Below are 25,060 nucleotides of genomic sequence, written 5' to 3'. Positions count from 1 at the left end.
CTGCTGCGCTTTTCCAGCAACACATTTTCAGCTCTGATCTCCAGCATCGACAGTCCTCACTTTCTCCTGGGGACTCAGTTGCAGGTGAAATCCTGCCAGTAGCCGAGCCAGTGCCTGGTTGGCAACAATGTAAGTGGGCCTTTCCTGGAAGAGGAAAGTGGACCTCATTGCACTTTCAGCTGGAAGGAGAGACCCCTCTATCTCAAACACATTCCACCCATAGAATTTGTAGTGGAAGTGCTTAAATGAGGGTTTCAGCAGCAAACTGAGGTGATGAGAGCAGGATGCTAATCACATGGAGATAGATGACATTCCTGGTGCAGTTAGAGACAAAGTTCATGGCTGGGGACAAAAAGGATTCAGCTCAGTTTGCATTATTGGTGTTGATGAAACATTGTGGCTTTAAGTTGCCCACGATTAAACTTTTCAGCCAAGATAATCTTGGAGAAGTGTTGCGGTTGTCCAGAGACAATGGAGGAGTGGGAACTAAGTTAATGTATCTTGAATTAGGAGTGCGTTTATTGCTGAAATAGAGCTTTCCTTTTCAAACTAGTATTTGTGGAGTCATACAACACAGAAACCGATCCTTCAGTCCAACCCATCCACGTTGATGAATTTACCAAACTAAACTAGTCCTGCTTGGTCCATATCCTCTAAATCTTTCCTACTCATGTACCTGTCCAAATGTCTTTTAAATTTGTAACTGTACCTGCATCTACCACTTCCTCTGGCAGTTGATTTCACTTATGAACCATCCTCTTTGTGAAAAAGTTGCTCCTCTGGTCCCTTTTCAATCTTTCTCCTCTCACCTTAAAAATATACCCCCTAGTTTTGAACTCCCCCACCCTACATAAAAGACCTATGGTATTCACCTTATCTATGTCCCTCATGATTTTACAAACCCGTACAAGGTTTTACAAACCCATACAACACCTCCAGTTCCTACGCTGCAGTGAAAATGTCCTAGCCTAGCCAGCCTCTCTACATAACTCAAACCCTCTGTTCCTGGCCACTATCATCGTAAATCTTTTCTGAACCCTCTCCAATTGAATAATATCCTTCCTGTAGCAGGGTGACCCGAACTGTACACAAACCCCAGAAGTAGCCTCACCAACGTACTGTACAATCTCAACATGAAGTCCCAACTCCTAATTTCAATGATGTCAACAATGAAAGCAAGTGTGCTAAATGCCACCTTAACCACCCCATCTACTTGTGACACAGCTTTCAAAGAACTATGTACTTGAACCCCAAGGTGTCTCTGTTTGACAACACCACAATTAACTGTTTAAGTCCTGCCCATGTTTGCTTTACCAATACGCAATATCTCTGATTTATCCAAACTAAACTCCATCTGCCAGTCCTCAGCCCATTGGATCAATTGCTCAAGATCCCTTTGTTAACTTAGGTTACCTTCTTCACTGTCGACAATACTACCAGTATTGATGTCATCCACAAACTTAGTAACAATTCCTCCTAAATTCTCATCCAAATCATTTTATATAAATGGCAAACAACAGTGGACCCAGCACTGATCCCTTTGGAACACAGCTGGTCACAGGCCTCTAATCTGAAAAATAACTGCCACCGCCCTTGTCTCCTACTGTCAAGCCAATTCTGCAACCAATTGATAAGGTCTCCCTGAATCCCATGTAATTTAACTTTCATAACAAGTCTACTATGCAGAACCTTGTCAAAGGCTACTGTTCTTCCCTCAATCTTTTTGTTTATGTTGTCAAAAGACTCAGTCAAGTTTGTGAGATGTTTGTTTGCCAAAAACAATTATTCCTTTTTTTTTTTTGGCACCAATATCCCTTACCTATTGAAAGATTACACTTTTTATTTCCCCCCCCCTTCCTTCCTTTCTTGCTACTGTTCTCCCCAAATAGTCTTCACAACAAAAGGCAAGGTGGTTGGGGTTTTGGGTGTGAGCTTTTCCAGGAGGTGGTAGAACTGTGATCTCTCCTCATCGTGGTGAGTAAATGTTGAACTACCAACTAGTAATTTAAAGGCAGATAATCTGCCTTTGAGGGTTGAATCATTTAATGCTGTTCTCCGATGTTGCCACTGTTCCTAACTACTTGCCTTTTCTTAACCAGTGAGATGATGTGTTGGAGTGCTGTTTCTTTTGAATACTACATGAAAAGAGTTAGGAGCAGGAAGAAGTAATTTGGCCCCTGGAGCCATTTCCTCCATGATTTGAGCAAAGTTTACAGGGTTTATAGGAAAGAGGTCTGATTGAAAGATTCTACATAATTGATAAATATATGAAATATGTTGTCTAATTTGAGTTTATTAGAATAAATAATCATAGATAAAATAAGTACTGCTTTTTCAAGTAAGATGGATTGAGTAATCGCCACATGCAAGCCCCTTCAGTAGTGAACAATTGTTCAATCTAGTAGATGGCATGGCATTTGCTTTTCAGACGGAGTGCATGTTCATAGATGAAATAGCACACTATTATGTCTGAAATGCAAAACAAAAACAAACAGAAAATTTCACAACATGGAAAGCATTGATGTTGAATGCCCCATTATCAATATCCTAGGAGTTTTCATTGACCAGCAACTCAGTTGGACACACCATATAAATACAAGAGAAGTTCAGAAGCAAGAAACACATCTTGTGACTCCCCAAAACCCATTCACTGTCTACAAAGCACAAATCAGCAGTGTGGTGGAATACTCCTCACTTGCCTCGATGCATGCAACTTGACATCATCCAGGACGAAGCAGCCCACTTGATTGCCACCATCACTGACAATCAGAAATAGGAATGTATACAATTGACAAGATGCACTGCAGAAATTCAGCAAAGATCCTTGGATTGCATCTTTCAAACCTACGACCACTTCCACCTTGAAGGACAAAGGCTACAGATACATGTCAGCACCATCACCTGCAAGTTCCCCTCCAAGCCACCCACCATCCTGACTTGGAAATATATCAATATTCCCTCACAATTGCTGGGTAAAAATTCTGGAATTTTCTCCCTAATAGCATTGTGAGTCTAGCTACATCAAATGAAATGCAATGGTTTAGGAAGGACAGCTCACCATCACCTTCTCAAGCTCAACTAGGGACTGGCAATAAATGCTAGCCAGTCAGCGATAGCTATATCCCATGACTGATTTTTTTTTTTTAAAAAGCCTCTCTTCTCTCAAGATCTGATGTGGCCTTAATTCCACTTTTGTGCCTGTGTCCTATCATTCACTCCATTGTTACAAAAATCTTAGTAACTTTGCCTTGAATATATTCAACAACTTAGTCTCCAATAAGCACTTGGTGGGGGGAGGGGAGAATTCCAGTGACAGAGAACCTTCATAGAGCAGAAGAGAAATTTCTTCTATCATAAATGCAAAATTCCTTATTTTGAAACTGCACCCTGTAATTCTGGATCCCTCAATAAGAGGAAGCATAATGTCAAAATCCACCTTTCTTAAGAATCTTCTGTTTCAATCCGATCATGTTTGATTCCTTTAAATTGCATTGATTTTAGGTCTAATTAGCTCAGGTCTAATTTTCTCAAAGGAGCTGTTTCACCCCAAGAAACAGCCAAGTGAACTTTGGCTCTCTGAACTGCATCTAGTACAAACATGTCCTTAATTAAGAGTGATCAAAACTACGTATCGTACTTTAGGTGTGTTTGCCACAGTGCCTATATATTGTTGGCTGGACCTCCCTACTTAGGTGCTCCATCTATCTTGCAATAAGGGCCAATATTCTGTTTGCCTTAATTATTTGCTGATCTCTTTTTCACGTGACTCACTTGCAAGACCACTTAAGAGCTTCTGTATTATAACATACTGCAATTTTTTGTCACTTAACAATATTAAACAATTTAACAAGGAGACAACCTCACATTTTCTCTCAATATATTCCTGTCTGTTATTTTGCAACTTAATTAACATATCTAAAGTCTCTTGCAGACTACTCTTCCCAAACTTTTCTACCTATCTTCATATTGTCAGAAAATCTAACTGCAATTGTCCATCTCTCCATCCAAGTCATCAGTGAAGAGTTGATTACCCCAGTTCTGATCCCAGTGCCACTCTGTGACTTAGAGGTCACCAACCTGAACACCCATTTACCCAGATTCTTTGTTCCCTATTTGCCAAATATAACACACATATCACTTCCAGTGCTATAAGTCCTTATTCCATGCACTAACCATTTATGTAGCACTTATTGAATGCCCGTTAAAAATCAAATACACAACATCTTACTTTATGCCCTCAAAGGGCTTTAGTACATTTGTATATACTTTCTCTATTGCAAAACCACTGCCTTGTATTTATAGTAGTATTGTGTGTGGCTAGAGGAAGCTCTCCTAGCTTATCCATACGACAATTTTTGGCATTAGAGTTAGTGTAATGATAAATATGAAGTTATCTGATTTGGGTGAGAAAAGCTATAACCATATCTCATTCAATGGTTAGTGCGCGTGTTCTCTCAGTTAACGTCATTGGCCAGAAATGAGAAACCGTACCATGTCGCCATTTTCTGTATCTCCCAAGGGCATTGTGGCAAGTGATAACCTCCTTGTGGCTGCTACAAAATAATCAGCTAACTGAATACAGAATGAACATGGACTCTGGCATGATCTGTAAGGCTGTTTTCACACTGACCTGTTTTTACTCATTTGCCTGTTTTTAAACAAAATCCTTATCTTAGTCAAAGCTGAAGGTTTTTCACACTTAAGGCACCATATAAAAGATTTTAAACTGGGATAAGGTTGGCACAACATTGAGGGCCAAAGAACCTGTATTGTGCTACATTGTCCATGTTCTGTTTCCTTCATAAATAGTACACAGAATTCTAGTGCATGGATAAAATAAAAGATGTAATTGGGATGTTTACTCGCTATAATTCTTATTTCATGACCCTTCGTAAAAGCTACAAATGTTGTTTCAAAAATACATTCTGGCACTTTAATATGAATAAAGCAAAATGTTTATTTCATTTCATGTGATTCTATGGTTCATTTACTGAGAATGGTTTTTGACAGGTTTATGAATAAGCTAAATAAATTAATTATTTAGCTTGTGTGTTTCATACAATGTTCATGTTTGTTATAAAATGTCAAAATATGGAGGTTTCCATTAGGCAAATGCATATCTGTATTTAAGGAATGGTGGAAAAAGCTTTGCTAAATTGCTGCACTTTTGCTGTCAACAGAGACATACTTATTACTGATTTTGATCCTACGATCACTTATAATGGAATGTGCTCTGAAGTGAGGGATATGTGCAGTTTACAGCAGGATCAACCTATTACTCTGAAATGGATTGATAATGAAGGTAAGAAAACTTATTGTTTATAAACAATTTTAATTGTGCTTTGTGCAGTGTAAACGAATACAAAGTTGCGGACTGAACAAATGAGAGATGTTGGTAAAGTGCAGACCGGAAAAAAATGTGACTGAGGAGAATTGCAAAATCCTGTAAGTCATAAATGCCTTGGAATAAGTGTGTTTTACTTCCATGGCTTCACATATTGCTTTCTCGATTATTTTCCAATCAACCTGTTCAGAGATGTCATTACTTACCTCTGGATTGGGTAGATCTTGAACCAGGACCTTCTGACTCAGTAGGGACACCACCACTGCCCCACAGAGACACCATTAAACTCAAATTTTGCCATTGGACATTGGGGTTCAAACACATGCTATGTATGTGGCTACCATTTCAATGGTGGGTTGATGAAAGTTTCCTTATGGTTGTTTAAGTTTGCCTGGTTCTATGAAAGTTTAAAGGAAGGCAAGGCAATATTTCTCAAAAAAAAGTCCTTTTACTTGAAATTTCAACTAAATTCAGCATTTGATATGGTATCCAGGTGAGCTGCTATATCCAACAACAAATTAATTTCAGGCAGCTTCGCTTGCTGGTTTATGCTTTTGAAATGTGCCTTGAAACTAATAAGCAAATTTCAATCTTTTGAAGTCCTTGAAAACTGAAATTAAGATTCTGTCCTGTGCCTGCTTATACGTCACAATAAGACTTTATAATCTCAGTCATCAGGAATCTTCTAAGCAGAGAAAGAGCAAGTTTTTGTTTAGTATTGCTATGTTTAATCACTTTGTAGTATAGAACATTAAGTATCGCTAGAAAAAGAGACATGCTGTTGAAGATTTTCAGTATAGCCCATCAGGACTGAATTGGATGTGTACCAAGTTTTAAGGGGAGCAACAACTATATGAAGAAGATACTCATTACAGTAAAATTATAATAAGGCAAACACAGGATGCCCACCCACAAATGTATTAAGTGGAGCTTCAAGATAGTTGAGGAAAGCCTTATGTAACTCGATTTTTGTTCTTTATACATGGAATTCATTTGTTTGTTTCAATTTGTTCATGTTACAGTTGTGTTTATACCAGACCAGACCCCCTCCAAGTATTTAAGAAATTAGCTGAAATCCTATCTTTATGTTTGCCTTTAAAGTAAGATAAAGTGCTGTGTTCCAGAAGCATCTTGACTGGTCAAACTACTCTATGTTAAGCAAAACAATTTATTCACACATTATAGTTAAAATACAGCAGGAGAAAGAAGCATTTACAATAACCTAACTCGATTGGAAAACTTAACAGATACAGTAACTGTTACTCATTAGCTGTTACAATATAGTAACATCCCATAAACACACCCCTTCGCAAAAAGGCAAAGTCAGAAGTCCTGTGTAACCCGTGGCAGAGAGACACAAAAAAAAATCAAAGGAAAACTCAGCGGAGCAGCAAAGGGACATTTACTGCAGCTGCCAACCCTGCCGAGACTCCAACAGCAACTGCTTTAAGCTAAAAAAAAACTTGAAAACCTGGTCTGGAAGAGCTGGCCACACCCCATCCGATCTGCCTCTTCCAACTTTTAAAAAAAGCCTCAAGGTCCCACAAGTTGTTTACTTTAGCACAGACAGCTCAATACTTAATTCAATCTCTCTTAAAAGAAACCATAATGAAAAGCCCATTTTATAGCGACAGTGTTGTCACAATAGCCTGACCTTGTACACTGAAAGGCACTGAAAAATATTGAGAATTAACTCTGTAAAAACTGAAGTCATATTTTTCTGTTTGAAGTTCTGTCTTCAGATGAGTGCAAAATAGTCCACCATGTCATTAATACAGTCAAAATTATTTTCCACATGTTTGTTGTTTTGGACCAGGTCAGACCCCCTCAGAATATTCTAAGAAGGTAGCCTAGACTCTAACTTTTCCTTAATTTAAAGGCAGTTGTGAAGTGGGTGTTCCAGGTGTGATATAATTGGTCAAACCACTCAGCCTTAAGCAAAACAGAATTTATTTAAACACTACAGTCGAAACATGTGCAAAATAAAGTGGAATTTAGAATAAGTTAACTAATGGAAAACTTAGTAGACCTAGTTCTGGATGTAGATTTGCTCGCTGAGCTGGAAGGTTCATTTCCAAACGTTTCGTCACCCTACAGGGAATATCTTCAGTGGGCCTCTGGACGAAGCACTGCTAATGGTTTCTGCTATTTATATGTTTGGGTTTCTTTTGGGTTGGTGATGTCATTTCCTGTTCTTTTTCTCAGGGGGTGATAGATGGGGTCTAAACATAGAGTTCGACCCCATCTACTATCCCCTCTGAGAAAACGAACAGGTAATGACATCACCACAGGAAATGGCATCACCAACCCAAAGAAACCCAAACATATATAGAAAACAGAAAGCCCACTGAAGATGTTACCTAGGAGGGTGATGAAACGTCTGAAAATGAACCTTCCAGTTCAGCGAGTAAACCTTGATTGAAATCTTGTCCATTTTCCTGATCTATATCTCAAAAATGCTGGAGGTCATAGAGATGATCTTTCTTAACCTATTTGTGAAGCACTATGGAATCTTGGACTTCACTAAGACAAGCAGCAGGTTTATCTGTGCCTTCCATGTTTGTGAAGATCATGGTGGTGACATGGCAGATGAGCCCCAGCTGGATAGAGGAAATGCTTCAGTGATATCCTCAAGGTCTCACTGGTGAAGTTCAACATTCCCACAGACACGTGGGAATCACTTGCCCAAAGCCCTCCCAAATGAAAGAGGCGCACCTGAAAAGGCATCAAGCACCTGGTGACTTGTCACTGAGAAAAAGCGGAAACTAGGCAAAATTCGCGCTGTCTCACTAACGCACCATTCATCCTTTCCAGTGACCACCTTCAGCCCCAAATGTAACAGTACTTGCAGTTGCCGCATCAGTCTGTACCGCTACCGACGGAATTGGAGAGTGGAAGACAGTCATGATCTGCGAGATACTGCCAATGAATGAATGAATGAGTGATGTGTTGCTTGCTTCTCTTAGCACCGATGCATATTTCAGCTTAGAACATTGAAGTGTGATCTGGTAAAAGCCAGTAAAATGGTCTGGTCTCATCCATATTAAAATTGTCTCTCGATGCATCTTCTTGTAGGACCTAGGCATGACTACTTCACAGCTAATTATCTGTTATTGCTGCCATAACTGCTGGTTATTCACTGTGCAGAAGATAAGTTGTTTTTATTCAGTTGAGCCATCCTTTGCTGCAGGTCTGTCTGTGATTTTGTGCTCTAGCAAATCTGGCATTGTCAATCTGGAACTTTGGTTTATCACGGGTATTCTTTATTTGAACTCCTGATAATGGAAATGGCTAGTAGGTTTGGGTTATCTGGATTTGACTCATTGTAATTTCACTGTAGTTGGTAAGTCATCTCCGGCTGATCACGGCATTGCCATGAAGAATGCACCAAGGCAAACTTAATGGCTAAGGTTTTGTTTGCATTTGAATCTGGAAAGTCAGCTCAGTGGTCATGGCATTGCCAAGGGGAATGCAGTGCAATGACTGTTTCCTCAGTTTTTGTTTGCTTAATAAAAGCACAATGCATGAGCATGCTCTCTGTGTGAGCAAAGGATATAGCCTGCATGTAAGTTTCTGTTATTTGTGTCATGTGTAAGTGAGCTACACTATGAGCCTGACTGATCTTAAATTATGAGGAAGTGAGGACTGCAGATGCTAGCGATCAGAATCGAAAGTGTGGTGCTGAAAATGCACAACAGGTCAGGCAGCGTCCAAGGAGCAGGAGAGTCGGTGTTTTGGGCATAAGTCCTGATGAAGGGCTTATGCCCGCAATATCGAACCTCCTGCTCCTCGGATGCTGCCTGACCTGCTGAACTGATCATAACTTTGTCCAGCCCAGTCCAGTCCAACACCAGCACCTCCACATCATAATTTAATGATCATTTGGTGTTGTGTGATTTTGATCTTAAATTTAGATATTAGTGCAATTCTTACTACGTTTGGGGTTGATTAGCAGTCAGGTGAGGGGCCAACCAATGAACGCCCTCTTTTTCATGCTGCACAATCTGTAGTTTTCTTTGTGTTTTGGCATTCCTGTGGTTCTGTTCTGATGAGTAGAAGCAAAAAATCTTCAACAGCATGTCTCTTTTCAGTGATATTTAAATATGTTCAAGCATTACCTAAGTTTGACGAGGATGTAGAAACCTTTTTCATTTGAGCAAGTGGCTAAACAAATGAAACAGCCGGTGACCATGTGGATGTTGTTGATCTAAACTAAGTTGGTTAGTGAGGTATATGGCTCCCTATCGGAGGAGGTATCTGGGGAATGTGAGGAGGTGAAAATTGCCATCTTGTCACGCAAATCATATAATTTGGAAGCAGGCCATTTAGACCATCAAGTTCATGCTGATCTTCAGAGCAACATCCCACTCACATCCCTGTAACCCTGCATTTCCCATGGCTAATCCACCTAGCTTGCATATCACTGGACACTGGGCAATTTAACATGGCCAATCCATCTAACCTGCATATCCTTGGACTGCAGGAAGAAACCAAAACACCTGGAGGAAACTCAAGCAGACGCTGGGAGAATGCGTAAACTCCACACAGTCACCTGAAGGTGAAATTGAACCTGGGACCCTGACACTGCTGAGCCATCATGCTGCCCTTGAGTGCATGTAAGCTAGTGCCAGAAGCCTACAGATGACATTTTAGGATTCTCAGGAGGGAATCTGGTCAAATGTACGTAGAGTTTGAAAGGATCAAACCACGTAGTTTTGGTAGGTGGATAAGGGCATTGAAAGTAGATCAATCGTATGATGCTCTTAAAGAAAGGATTATTTTGGAGGTTTCTATCCTCTGCCTCAAGTTCATGCTTCAATCAAGATACCCCTTAAATGTTGTCAATGTGTCTGATTCCACCATCTCCACTGCATTCCAGGCACCCATCACCCTCTGTGTGAAATATTTTCCCCACATTTCTCCCCTAAACATTCCCCCTGTCATCTTGAATCTATGTCCTCTTGCAATTAACTTTTCCACCCTATCTATACCCCTCATAATTTTGGAGGCCTCTCCCAGGTCACCCCTCAGCTTCATCTTTCCAGTGAAAACGGTCCAAATTTATTCAGCCTCTCCATCTTTACACCTCCTTCAAAGCATCCACATCCTTCTGGAAGTGTGGCGACCTGAACTACATGCAATATTGAGAATGTGGCTGAGCTAAAGTTTTTTTGTACAGTTGTAACATAGCTTGCCAACTTTTATATTCAAGGCTCCAGCCGATGAAGGCAAGGGTAGCGTATGCCTCCTTGAACACCTGACCTACCTGTGTTGCCACTTTCTGGGATCTGTGGACCTGTACACCCAGATCCCTCTGTATAAGCCACACCTGAATTTGATCTTTCAAAATGTGTCACCTTGCATTTGTCCAGATTAAACTCGATCTGCCATTTCTCTGTCCAAATCTGTGATCTATCTATATCCCACTGTATCCTTCGACAATCTGTCTCAGAATCTGCGACTCCACTGATTTGGTGTCATCTGCGAACTTAGTAATCAGACCACCTACACTGTCTTCCATATTATTTATTTATATATTGCAAGCAACCAAGGTTCCAGCACTAAATGTTGCAAAAATTCACAAGTTACTCATTTTAAATCTGAAAACACCCTTCCACCATTACTGTCTTTTACAAGGCTAGTTTTGAATCTGTCCAACCAGCTCATGCCAGATCCCATGAGCCTCTACCTTCTGTACCAGCTTGCCATCAAGTACTTTATCAAACATCTTACTAAAGTCCACTTAGACCCCATCCACTACCCTTCGCTCATCAATCATTCTTGTCACTTCCTCAAAAAGCTCAATTAAATTGGTTAAATATGACCTTCTTATCACAAACCCTTGATGTTATCACTAACAAGTCCATTCACTTCCAAATGTGAATAATTCCAGCCTCACGTTATCTTCTCCAATAGCTTCCTACCACTGACATCAGGCTCATTGGCCTGTAAGTACCTGGATTATTTCTGTTGTCCTTCCAAAACAAAGGAACAACACCCCCCACTCTCCAATCTTATGAAACCCTGTCTGAGGCTGAAGACTATGCAAAGATACCTGTCCAGGCCCCTTCTATTTCCTCCCTTGCCTCCCATAGGATCCTGGGGACCTATCTACCTTAATGCGTTTCAAGACACCCAGCGCTTCCCCCTTCATTGAGAGTATTCCCACACCTTTCCCTAACCTCAATATCCCTTATGTCCCACTCTTTGGTGAGTACCAATATGATGTTCTTAATCACTACCTCTGGCTCTACTCAGAATTTCCCTCCTTTAGTGGGCCTAATCTTTCTCCAGCTACACTCTTGCTCCTAATTTATGCCTCGGGATTCTCCTTAACACTGCTGGCCAAGAACATTTCATAGCCTATAAAAACTGAAAGAACTGAGGATGCTGTAAAACAGAAAGATAAACAGAAATTGCTAGAAAAGCTCAGCAAGCCTGGCAGCATCTGTGGAGAGAAGTCAGAGTTAACATTTCAAGTCAACTGACCCATCATCAGAACTGATGGTAGCTAGGGAAGTGTTGATTAATATGCAGGAGGTAGGGGGAAAGGAGTAAATGATAGATGGGGATTGAGCGCAGAGAGATAAGAACAGTTGGACAGACAAAAGAATGAAAGGGCTGGGAGGGTGAATAGCTATTTATGGAGACTGTTAATGTCTAGCAATGGGTTATGTTTAATAGCAGACTGTGTGATAAAACCAGCTGTGTGGGGGTTTGAGTGAGGACACCAGTGAGCTTAAGCTCTAAAGCTGATTAACTCGATATTGAGTCCAGAAGGCCGCAGGGTTCCCAGGTGGAAATGAGGTGCTGTTCTTCCAACTTGCACTGAGCTTTGCTAGAGCACTGCAGCAAACCTGAGATGAGATATTGGTCCGGGAACAGGATGGTGTGCTGAAGTGGCAGGCAACTGAAAGCACACAAGCCTTTTTTTGCAGACAGAATGTAGTTCACCTCGTCTATACTTTTATCCCCCCAATGTAGAATAGATCACATGGTGAGCAGGAAATGTAGATTGAGTGTGCAGGTAAAGCACTGTTTCACCTTGAAGGCGTGTTTGGGCCTTTGATACTGAGGAGGAAGGAAGTAAACGTTTGGATGTGAGACCTTCTGCCGTCGCTGGGGAAGGTGCTGTGTTGCTGTTGGGTATGTTGGGAGTAAAGGAAAAGGAGACCAGGATGTCCAGCGGGAAAGGTCCCTGCAGAAGGCTGACAAGGGAAAGGAGGGGGGAAAGTGAGGTCTGCAGATGCTGGAGATCAAAGTTGAAACTTTATTGCTGGAACAGCACAGCAGGTCAGGCAGCATCCAGGGAACAGGAGATTCGACGTTTCGGGCACAGGCCCTTCTTCAGGAATGAGCAGAGAGTGTTCAGCAGGAGAAGATAAAAGGTAGGGAGGAGGGACTTGGAGGAGGGGCGTTGGAAATGTGATAGGTGGAAAGAGGTCAAGGTGAGGGTGATAGGTCGGAGTAGGATGGAGGCGGAGAGGTCAAGAAGAAGACTGCAGGTCAGGAAGGCGGTGCCTGGCTGGAGGGATTCGGCTGAGACAAGGTGGGGGGAGGGGGGATGAAGAAACTGGTGAAGTCCAAGTTCATCCCCTGTGGTTGGAGGGTTCCCAGTCGGGAATATGTGTCTGAGAAGGGAGGGTAGGGACCCCAAGCCCCCCACACCTGGTGTTATCTCACAGTCTGCTATTAAATATAATTCATTATTAACCACTCTGTCCCCATTAATAGCTCTTCACCCTTCTAGTCAGATTGTTATCCATTCCTTCATTTGTCCAAGAGCTATAGAGTCAGAGTTCTACAGCGGGAAAATAGACCCTTCAGTCCAACTCGTCTATGTCGACCAGATATCTTAACCTAATCTAGTCCTGTGTGCCAGCACTTGGCCCATATCCCTGTAAACCCTTCCTATTCATGCATCCATGCAGATGCCTTTTAAATGTTGTAATTTGTACCAGCCTCCACCACTTCCTCTGGCAGCTCATTCCATACATGGACCACCTTCTATGCAAAATTGTTGTGCCTTCGGTCCCTTTTAAATCTTTCTCCTCTCACCCTAAACCCATGTCCTCTTGGTCTGGCCTCCCCCATCCCAGAGAAAACACCTTGTCTATTCACCATATCTGTGCCCCGCATGATTTTATAAACTTCTATAAGATCGCCCCTCAGCCTCCAATGCTCCACGGAAAACAGCTCCAGTCTATTCAGCATCTACCTGTAGCTCAAATCCTCCAACCCAGGCAATATCCTTGTAAATCTTTTTTCTTCTCTCTCTCTCTCTGTGTCTCTCTCTCACTTTGGGCTCTATTCCCACCTATTGTTTACTCCTTACCCTCTTCCCCCATCCTATCTTTCGCATATACATTAACATTTCCTCAGAACTGATGATAGATAGGAAAAAGTCATTTGACTCGAAACATTAAGTTTCTGATTTCTCTCCACAGATACATTTCATAGCTCCTTATAGTTCTCCTAACTGCCTGTTTAAGCTCCTTCCTACTTTTCTTATATTCTTCAAAGGATTTGTTTTTAATTGTCTGGACTTTGGGTGTGCTTCCTTTTTTTTTTTGACTAAATTGATAATTTCCCCTGTCATCATAGGGTCCCAAGTCTTACCATTCCTGTCCTTTTATTTTGACAAGAACATGCCTGGCCTTCACTCTAATCAACTAGTCTTTAGAAGACTTCCACATGGCTTTAAACTAAATGGGGGGAAAATTAGAAAACCCAACGTAGAGGAGATAAGAATGCAGATGGTTACTAGACCATAAAGGTGAGGGACAGAACAGGTGCCTTTATGCACCAAGAAATTATAAAAAAAAAGTAGGGAAATTTAACAGTGGAACAAATTTAAGAGCTCTGTAAATAAATGCACAAAGCATTCGAAACAGAATTAATGAGTTAATAGTGCAAATAGAAACAAATGGGTACGATTTGGTAGCAATTACTGAGATGTGCTTACAAGGACATCAGGTCTGTGAATTGAATATCTGGGATACTCAGTGTTTTGGAAAGATTGACTGAAAGGAAGAGGAAGCGGTATGGCCTTGGAAGGAAGAGGTCAGTGCTGTCATGAGAAATGACATAAGAATAGGCAATCAAGATGAATCTGTCAGGGTCGAAATATGAAACAACCAAGGAAAAAAGTACTTGGTAGGAGTAATCTATCAGTCCCGAATAGTTCTACAGTGCAGCACAGTGTAAAGCAGGAAATATTAGAGGCTTGCAAAAAAGGTACAGCAATAATCATAGATGATTTTTATCATGCACATAGATTGGAAGAATCAAATTGACAAGGATAGCCAGGAGGCAGAGTTCATTGCTTGCATTAGAGAAACAGGCTGCTATGGATTTGACATTGTGTATTGAAGAGAGATTAATTGATGACATTCAAGTTAAGGATCCTTCAGGTGAGAATGCGTGTCAGATATGGCCAAGTAGGGAGAGTTAAATTTTGCAAAACAAGAGGTTCAGCTGAGCATGACTTAGATCAGATAAGAACTTGCAGTTAACAATAGGGTGCTGGAGGCAAGGTTAATGGGTTAACAAGGTGAAAAAGCATTCATTATGTAGAGCCATTCAACAACATTGGAAGTGTAAAGTGAGTTAACAAGGGGAAAAGTATTCATTGTGAAGCCAGTTAACAACATTCATTGCGTAACAGCAGATGGCTTAATCTTTACTATTAACACTCACTGATTGTAACGGTCACCCAATCAATATGTATGTTGCTTTATCTGGATGCTCCTCACTGTAAGTGACGATATAATTCATTCAGGAAACTGCCGTTCCAGAGAGGACAGAACTCGTGTCCCTGTACACATGAGCGATTGTTCTCTCCCTCCCTCCAGGTCCCAGATTAGAGATGACAAAGGTAAAACTATACAATGTCTCTGAGCATTTTGCTTGACTGAGGTAGGAACAGGACGACACGGGGAGTGGTGACCATAGTATGATAAAATTCAAAATTCAGTTCAGGGGTGAGAAAATGGACTCCCACAGTAGTGTTCTGGAATTAAATACAGGAAATTACATAGGCATGAGGACAGATTTGGCCTGGGTAGATTGGGCGAGAAGGTGAAATGATAAGACAGCAGATAAACAGTGGCAGATGTTTAAGTAGCTACTCAATTCTTCATAACTAAAATAAGATTCTGGGTTTACCAAGATGGAGGACAGGAAAATATTTTGGGTGTAAGAGTTTCTCCTTTTTTGAGGTATCTTAGGTGTTGAAGGTGAATTCCTTGAATTACATGAGCAATAATTACTGTTTTATAAACTGCTGCATTACTTTGGAACAAAAAAAGATCAAAACAAAAGCATTTAAAAAGGAGGAAGAGAACAAAGACAGTGGCCGTATGATCAGTGAAGAGAAACAGAGAAAGAAACCTCTACACTGATATCTGGCACAGCAGTGACTCAGCACAGCTATTGCCTTTTGAGTTCAAGTATTTCTGGACATCAGTATGGATCTAAGAATAATTAACAAACAGCAAAATTTGTAGCTGACCTTGGAGGAGCATGTGGGGGAGAGCTGACAGCACAGGAGCAGATAATTACATCGTTTTTACGTGTAATCTTGCTGTCTTTTTAAATAATGAATAGAGTGGGTTATTTTTGGTTAGATGTTTTGAGGTCAATCTTTTGACTAAACTTCAAAAATATAAAACATGGTAATAAGTTAGCCTGGAGCAGTAAGACTGTGCAATTTTCTGTAGAATAAGGTGCAAAGCTGGCCTTTAGGAGAGTGATGTGCTATTTCTATTGAATGTGGGCGATGAGGGAGAATTTCTATGTTACTCATGATTATGACAGCAATAAGTGTGTTTGATTGCAAATGCTATCAGATCACATAGATTGGTTGGAGCGGCAGTTACAGGCAGTGAAGAATTGGCAGGAGCTGGGGGTGTGATGAATGGCAGTTATTGGAAGGGAGAAAAGCTACTGAAACAGTCAGTTGGATAGGTTGTCGCCAGGAAAGGTAGGAGAGGGAGGCTGGTAGTGCGGGGGTCTCCTGTGGCTATTCCCATTACAAACAAGTATGCTGTTTTGGAAAATGTAGGAGCTGATAGATTCGGAATTGCAGCACAAACGTCCAAGTTTCTGGTACCAAGAATGGCTCTGAAGTAGTGAGGGGTATGTCAGGTTCCAAGCGATTGTGGTAGGGGACTGTCTAGTCAGAGGCACTGACAGACGTTTCTGCTGCCGACAGCGAGAAATCATAATGGTGTTTTGCCTTCCTGGTGCCAGGATCGAAGATATCTTTTGAGAGAGTGCAGAATATTCTCAAAGCGGAGTGGGACCAACAGGAAATCATTGTACACGTTGGAACCAATGACATAGGAAAGAAAAAGGATGAGATTCTGAAGGGAGAATATAGAAAGTTAGGTGGGAATTTAAAAAGAAGGTCCTCAAGGGTAGTAATATCTGGATTACTCCTGGTGCCAAGAGCTAGTGAAGGCAGGAATGGTCTGATAGAGCAGATGAATGCATGGTGGAGGAGCTGGTGCAGAGGAGTAAGGTTAACATTTTTGGATTATTGGAATCTCTTCTGGGGTAGAAGTGACCTGTACAAGAAGGATAAATTGCGCGTGAATTGGAAGGGGACTAATATACTGGCAGGGAGATTGGCTCGAGGTGCTCAGGAGTATTTAAACTAGTGATGGGACTCAGAAAGATAGTGAGGAAAGAGATTAGTCTGAGATTGGTACATTTGGAAAAAAGAGAAAGTCAAACAGCCAGGGAAGGCAGGAACAAAGGAGAGAATGAGGTAAACTAAACTGCATTTATTTCAATGCAAGAGGCCTAACATGGAAGGCAGATGAACTCATGGCATAGTTAGGAGCATGGGACTGGGATGTCATAGCAATTATAGAGACATGTCTCAAGGATGGGCAGGACTGGCAGCTTAATAAGATAGAAAGGGGGGGCAAGAGAGGAGGGGGGTGGCATTTCCAATAAGGGACAGCTTCACTGCTACACTTAGGGAGGATATTCCTGGGAATACATACATCCAGGGAAGTTGTTTAGAACTGAGAAATAAGAAAGGGATTGTGCTTTAGACACCACAATAGTCAGAGGGAAATTGAGAAACAAATTTGTTAGGAGATCTCAGTTACCTGTAAGAATAATAGGGGGGCTATGGTAGGGAATTTTAACTTTCCAAACATAGGCTGGGACTGCCATAGTGTTAAGGGTTCAGATGGAGAGGAATTTAAGTGTCTACAAGAAAATGTTCTGATTCCGTTTGTGGGTCTACCTACTAGAGAAGGTGTGAAACTTGACCTACTCTTGGGAAATAAGGCAGGGCAGGTGACTGAGGTGTCACTGGGGGAGCACATTGGCACTAGCGACCATAATTCTATTAGTTTTAAAATATTGATGGAAAAGGATAGACCAGCTCAAAAAGTTGAAGTTCTAAATTGGAGGAAGGCCAACTTTGATGGTATTAGGCAAGAATGTTCAAAAGCTGATTGGGGGCAGATGTTTGCATGTAAAGGGACAGCTGGAAAATGGGAAACCTTCAAAAATAAGGTAATAACAGTCCAGAGACACTGTGTTTGAGATGAATGGCAAGGCCAGTAGGTGTAGGGAATGCTGGATGACGAGAGAAATTGAGATTTTGGTCAATAAAAAGGAGGCGGCATATGTCAGCTATAGACTTCAGAGATTGAGTAAATCCTTAGAGTGTAAAGGCAGTAGGAATGTACTTAAGAGTGAAATCAGGAGGACAAAAAAGGGACATGAGATGGTTTTGGCAAATAGGATTAAGGAGAATCTCAAGGGATTTTAAAAATACATTAAGGACAAAAGGGTAACTAGGGAGAGAATAGGACCCCTCAAAGATCAGCACGACCGCTTGTGTGTGGAACTGCAGGAGGTGGGGGACATAATAAATGAGTATTTTTCATCAGTGTTTACTATGGAGAAGGACATGGAAGATACAAAATGTGGGGAAATAGATGGTGACATTTTGAAAAATGTCCATATTACACAGGAGGAAATGTTGGATGTCTTAAAATGCATCAACATGGATAAATCCCCATGATCTGATCAGGTGTACCCTAGAACTCTGTGGGAAGCTAGGGAAGTGCTTGCTGGGCCCCTTGCTGAGATATTTATATCATCAGTAGTCACAGGTGAGGTGACAAAAGACTGGAGGTTGGCTAACGTAGTGCCACTATTTAAGAAAGGTGGTAAGGAAAAGCCAGGCAACAATGGACAGGTGGTGGGCAACTTGTTGGAGGGAATCCTTAGGAGCAGGGTTTACATGTATTTGGAAAGGCAAGGACTGATGAGGGATAGTCAACATGGCGTTGTGCATGGGAAATAATGTCTCTCAAACTTGATTGAGTTTTTTTTTAAGCAACAAGTGATTGAAGGCAGAGCAGTAGATGTGACCTTTACGGACCTAAGTAAGGTGTTCGACAAAGTTTTTCTCATGGTAGACTGGTTAACAAGGTTTGATCACATGGAATACAGGGAGAACTAGCCATTTGGATACAGAACTGGCTCGAAGGTAGAAGTCAGAGGGTTGTGGTGGAGAGTAGCTTTTTGGATCGGAGCTAGGTCATTTACATAAATGTTTTGGATGTGAACATAGGAGGTATAGTTAGTAAGTTTGCAGATGCCACCAAAATTGGTGGTGTAGTGGACAGCGAAAGAGGGTTATCTCAGATTATAACAGCATCTTGACCAGATTGGCCATTGGGCCAAGGAATGGCGGTTGGTGTTTAATTTGGATAAATATGAGGTGCTGCATTTTGGACAGACAAATCGGGGCAGGAATTACACACTTAATGGCAAGATCCTAGAGAGTGTTGCTGAACAAAGAGACCTTGGACTGCAGGTTCATATGTCCTTGAAAGTGGAATCTCTGCTAGATAGAATAGTGAAGAAGGCATTTGGTATGCTTTGCATTGTTGGTCTGAGCATTGAGTATAGTAGTTGGGAGGCCATGTTGCAGCTGTACAGGACATTGGTTTGGCCAGTTTTGGAATATAGTGTGAAACAAGATGACAAGGGTGAGAGGGGAAAGATTTCCAAGGGATCTCGGGGGCAACTTTTTCACACAGAGGGTACTGTGTGAATGGAATGAGCTGCCAGAGGAAATAGTGGAGGCTGGTACAATGACAACATTTTAAAAGGCAACTGGATGTGTTTCTGAATAGGAAGAGTTGAGAAGGATATGAGCTAGGTGCTTTCAAATGGGACTAGATTGATTTAGGGTATCTGGCTGGCATGGACAAGTTGGACCAAAGGGTCTGTTTCCATGCTGTAAATCACTATGACTCTGTATTCCAATGAGAATGAAAGATGGTAAGTGGGGGAAAAAAAAAATTCATAGCTAAACAATAAGGTCGAGGACAACATGAAGTCAAAACCTAAGGTATACCATATTGCAAGGCCAGTGGCAGGATGGCAGATTGGGAAACTTTCGAACACAAAGGGATACTAAAAAATTAATAGAGTTAAGATAAATTATGAAAGGAAACTAGCACAATATATCAAAAATAATAGCAGAAGCTTCTATAGGTATATAAAAGGAAAAGGAGCCGCTAATGTAAATGTTGGTCCCTTGGTAGATGAATCTGGAGAGTTAATAGTGGGCAACACTGAGTTGGCAAAGATGCTGAATCTTGGATGCTGATATTTTCACGGTGGAGGACAGTACTACCATTCCTGTTGGAATGGGGAAGTCAGGAGCCGTAGATAAGATAAGATTTAAAACAATCAACATCAGTAGGGAAAAGGTACTAAGCAATCTATTGGGATTGAGGACAGATAAGTCCCCTGGGCCTGATGGCCTGTATCTGAGAGTATTAAAGGAAGTAGTAGCAGGGCTAGCAGATCCATTGGTTACAATATTCCAAAATTCCCTGCACTTAGAAAAGGTTCCAGTGGATTGGAAAATGGCTAATAAAAAAGGAGGGAGGCAAACTGTGGGAAATTGCTGACCAGTTGGTTTACCATCTGTTGCTGGGAAAGTGTTTGAAATAATTATCAAGGAAGTAATATCAGGATGTTTGAAAAGCCAAAGCACTATCAATCAGAGTCAGCATGGTTTCATGAAGGGCAAATCATGCTTGACTATTTTGCGAGTGTTCTTCAAACAAGCAAAGTAGACAATGGGGATGCTGTAGATGTAATTTATCTGGACTTCCTGAAGGTGTTTAAGTCAGTTGTCAGAAAGGCAAATGCAATGATGGCATTTATTTTGAGATGACCTGAATATAAAAGCAAGCATGTACTTATGAGGCTCTGTAAGGCTCTGGTCAGGCCCCACTTTGAGCATTGAATGCAGTTTTGGGCCCCATATCTCAGGGAGGAAGTAGGGCAGAATGGATGTTGGGAAGATGATACCATTGAAAGGAGAGACTAGGACCTGAGGGAATAAGGGAAGAGTAAAGGGAAGACCTTTTAGAATGGAGATAAGGAGAAACTCCTTCAGCCAGAGAATGGTGAATCTATGGAATTCATTACCACAGAAAGCTGTGGAGGCCAGGTCATTGAGTATACTTAAGACTTGAGGTTCTTGAATATCAAAAGTTACAGGAAGAAGGTGGGAGAATGGAGTTGAGAAACGTACCAGCAGACCCAATAGGCTGAATGGCCTAACTTCTATTTCTATGGTATTGTGTTTGATAAGTTGCCGCACAAAAGGTTAATTCACAAGGTTGGACATATGGAATTAGGAGTAATTAGCCTGGATAGATGATTGGCTGATGGACAGAATACAGAGTCGCGATAAATGGTTTTTTTCTTATATGGCAGGATGTAACTCGTGGGGTGGCACATGGCTTGGTCCTTGAATGCCAGCTATTTGCAATCAACATTAACAAATTGGATATAGGGATAGAAAGCTCTATAGCCATATTTGTAGACAACACAAAAATAGGTGGCCTGGTAAATTTCAATGAGGAAATAAGAACCTTACAAATGGATATAGATAGGTTAGGAGAGAGGACCAAAATGTAGCAAATGGAGTTTAACATGGATAAGTGCATGGTCAGGCATTTGGATCGAGAAAATGGGAAAGCAACCTATTATCTTATGGGGAGAGACTTCGGGGTGCCCTGGTGCAGAGGGAACTAGGTGCACACATTTGGGAGTCCCAGAAAACTGGCATGCAGGCACAGCAGATAATAAAGAAAGCAAATGGAATGTTGGCTTTTTTAGTGAAGGGAACAGAATATAAGGATAAGGAAGTATTGTTGAAACTCTCCAAGATATTGGTGAAACCGCACCTTGAGTGTTGTGCACAGTTCTGGTCCCCTTATTTGAGGAAATATGTCGTGGCATTGGAGGCAATTGAGAGGAGGTTCACTCGATTGATCCCAGAGTTATGAAGTTGTTGTTTGCAGAGAGGTTGAATAGTTTAAGCCTATGCTCATTGGAATTTAAAAGGATGATGGGAGATCAAATTGAGGTATTCAAAATGTTAAAAGGTATTAATAACACAGACATGGAGTGGATGTTTCCTCTTGTGGGGCATTCTAGCACACGAGGTCATAGTCTTAGGATAAGGGGTAGCAATTTAAAACAGAGTTGAAGAAAAACTACTTCTCCCAAAGGATTGTGAATCTGAATTGGCTACCCCAAAGTGCGGTGGATGCTGGGAAAATGTGTAAATTTAAGGAGGAGTTAGACAGATTTTTTAATTGGTAATGGATTGAGGGGATATGTAGAAAAGGCAAGAAAATGGGGGCGTGGAGCATATCAACCATGATCAGAGATGATAAAAACTGCAGTTGCTAGAATCCAAAATAGACAGACAGGAGGCTGGAAGAACACAGCAGGCCAGGCAGCATCAGGAGGTGAAGTTGACATTTTAGGTGTAACCCTTCAAGGTTGGCCTGCTGTGTTCTTCCAGCTTCTTGCCTGTCTATGATCAAATGGCAGAGCAGACTCGATGGGCCAAATAGCCTAATTCTGCTCGTGTATGTTGTGAATTTGTGTTAGATGTGAAGTTACCCTCAAACACCCGTTCCCAATCCATATTCTCCATTTCATGCCTAATTTGGTTATAGTTGGCCTTTTCAAAGTCCACTCTTGTCTGTGTCCATAAGTACTCAAAAAATGTTTGGAATTATGGTCCCTATTACCAAAATGCTCCCCCACTGAAACTTTGACCATCAGCTGGGCTCGTTTCCCAGTACTAGGTACAGTCTGCCCCCTCCCTTGTTGAACCATCCACATACCGTAGTGGTGAGAACTTATAGAAGGCAGACAGTTAAGACGACAAGATTAGCATCAGAAATGGCAGATGGTTATGTGTTGTTTCATAAAGTCAAGTTTCGCTTCCAGCACTGATTTCAATCTGAGGGTTAGAAATTGGGAAAAGAGAAATCCTCTGCTGGTAAGGGAATAGAAGATCTCATTGAAGATAGTAAAGCCTTACCAGAGGATAAAAAGGAAATCTGAGGTGGAAAGAGAAGTAAAAGAGCTCAAATGTGCTGTAATAAAGTGGGCCATATGAAGTGTTGGTGATTTTAGAAAAAGCACCAAGAAGGTGGATGTGGAAGAACAAGCCAGTGAGTTTTGATTATGTGGTAAAGGAAACCAGTGTAAGCTAAAAAGCTGCAAACCATGTGCAACCTGGTCAGGGGTTAATTGAGAAAAATATTCTAGATCTCTTTAAAGAATTTACTTGTGAGGGTAAATGTCGGCGAAATTAGCCCAATAAGGTAGAGACCACACAAGCCAGATCGGGTGAAATTGACAAGCTGTTTATCACAAGTGATATCGCTGACGAGAAATTGACTAGGCTGACATAGAACTGACAGTCTGTTCAGGTAGATCAAGGGTTCTGTTCCTCGAGTTGAGGATGGAGCTGGTTTATCAGAATCTTGTGCAATAAGGTTAATTAAAATGGAGAAAGATACAATGTATTTGTAAATTAAGTAATTCAGTTAATGATGATAATTGAAAAAGAGTTATTGGAAGAATGTCCTGATTGATACTGTCAGTATGTTACATTGTATTGACAATGAGTTCTTGATGGGATCGGGAGATTTCAGTTCTCTTTGCAGGTAGGTGAGAATCTCTCTTTTGAAACCGGTGCTACCATTGTACCTGTCCTGGGAGCGAGGTCCTTGGGGGTGCCTGGCCTGTTCATGTGTGGCTTTGGTATTGCTGTATTATGAGACTGCCCTTGGGACTTTGGGACAGCTGTGTTGACCGGGTATTGTTAGTGTGTTTTGGTAAGTGTAATCCCTTGTCTGTGAGTGGTGTCTGGTTTCACTTGTCAGCCTGTTTGGGCATTGCTGAGGCATTCTGGCTGTTTCTGGTATAGTTTGGCAAAGTTTGCTTTCCTGTGTTCTGTGTGGGCTTACTATGGGTCGGCAGGGTGGCAGATCTTTTCCCACAGTAAGGTTTACTTACTTAGGTCAGGAGGAGTAGGTAAAGAAATTAAGATTTTGAGGGATATGGCAGTAAGTCAATCTTTAGCCAGAGAGTTAAAAATCACAACACCAGTCCAAAAGATTTAGACGGGCTTTAGAAGTGCTGCTTCTTCAGGTGGTTGTGGAGCAGAATCATACGACAGAATTTATAGCAACAAGATTATAGTGTCATTGGAATGTAATATTAAACAAATTTAGCTTGAGTCTTTCATCTTTGAGTGATCATGTTAGTTTTGGTACCTTCATATGTAAATCCCAGAACATGTTAAAAGTTATATTCTCGAGATTGCTTTTAACAATAGGTATCATCTCAGCTCAGACAATGCATTGAAGGTGTGAAGTGAAAGTCTGTCTGTGTCCCAATGTTTGATTTGTATTTGATCGTATTCCTAAAGTGGCATTTACAGAACTTTACATGGATTTATGCAGTTTTTGAGCAAAACAAAATGTAATCCTGCAAGTACAAATTTACCCCATCAACCTGTGTCTCTGTGTGTGTGCGCGCGTGTGTAGTGCAGTGGAGTCACCTGTAGTGTGACGTGAACCCAAGGTCCCAGTTGAGATCACGCCCATGGGTACTGAACTTGGCTATCAGCCTCTGTTTGGCACTTTGTGTTGTTGCCTGTCCCGAAGTCTGCCTTGGAGGATGGCCACCCGAAGGTCCGAGGCCGAATGTCCCAGACTTTTGGCAAGAGATGAGCTATGTAATTCACAAGGAGTATGACCAGAAAAGATGGCAATATGTGGGTTTCGTGGTGAGAAGGGCAGTGTTCGATTACATAAATGGAGGTTGGAGTGTCCGGTGCAAAGTTGTGATAATAGTAGTAGAGAAAATCTCATTTCAGAACTTAGTCTATCCTTTGTATTGATATTGCTGGATCACACAGATGGGAATGATGTCTTCTGTGGTTTAAAACCCAGTGAAAAATCAGGCAACTGAGATGTTACAGGAAGCATCTTCTGGAATTTTACCTGACTGTGGTAACAAGGTCACAAAGCCACAGGTTGTATCAGGAGGAAAAACCAAGGAGTAAAGATAAGGAAGTTGAAGTTCAATTATCAGAAACTATGATCATATGGTTGAGAGAAAAACAAGAACAAGTGGAGGATAAAGTGGATATTTTTAGTTCAGAGAAATTAACTGAATTATAGCAGAAAGCTGAAAAACTGTAGTAGTATCAAAAAGCATATACAGAAGAAGATTGAATGTATCCTAGAAGTCATGATTTGGAGATGCCTGTGTTGAACTGGGGTGTACAAAGTTAAAAATCTCAACACCAGGATGTAGTCCAATAGGTTTAATTGGAAG

General features: G+C 41.2%; 1 protein-coding gene across 3 annotated transcripts in view; it reads left to right on the top strand.

The window, feature by feature from the left end:
- prkcz (protein kinase C, zeta) overlaps positions 1-25,060 on the top strand; it is a 413,579-nt gene that overhangs the window by 20,205 nt on the left and 368,314 nt on the right. For all 3 annotated transcript variants that reach the window (XM_043676028.1, XM_043676026.1, XM_043676025.1), the window contains exon 2: positions 5,181-5,302. In XM_043676028.1, the coding sequence (XP_043531963.1) occupies positions 5,227-5,302 (76 nt within the window). In that variant the 5' untranslated portion in view covers positions 5,181-5,226. The remainder of the gene's footprint in view (positions 1-5,180; positions 5,303-25,060) is intronic.

The sequence above is a fragment of the Chiloscyllium plagiosum genome, chromosome 34, assembly GCF_004010195.1.
Source record: "Chiloscyllium plagiosum isolate BGI_BamShark_2017 chromosome 34, ASM401019v2, whole genome shotgun sequence".
Lineage (NCBI taxonomy): Eukaryota > Metazoa > Chordata > Chondrichthyes > Orectolobiformes > Hemiscylliidae > Chiloscyllium > Chiloscyllium plagiosum.
The sequence above is the reverse complement of the archived record's forward strand: the minus strand, read 5'-3'. Positions and strand labels throughout refer to the sequence as shown.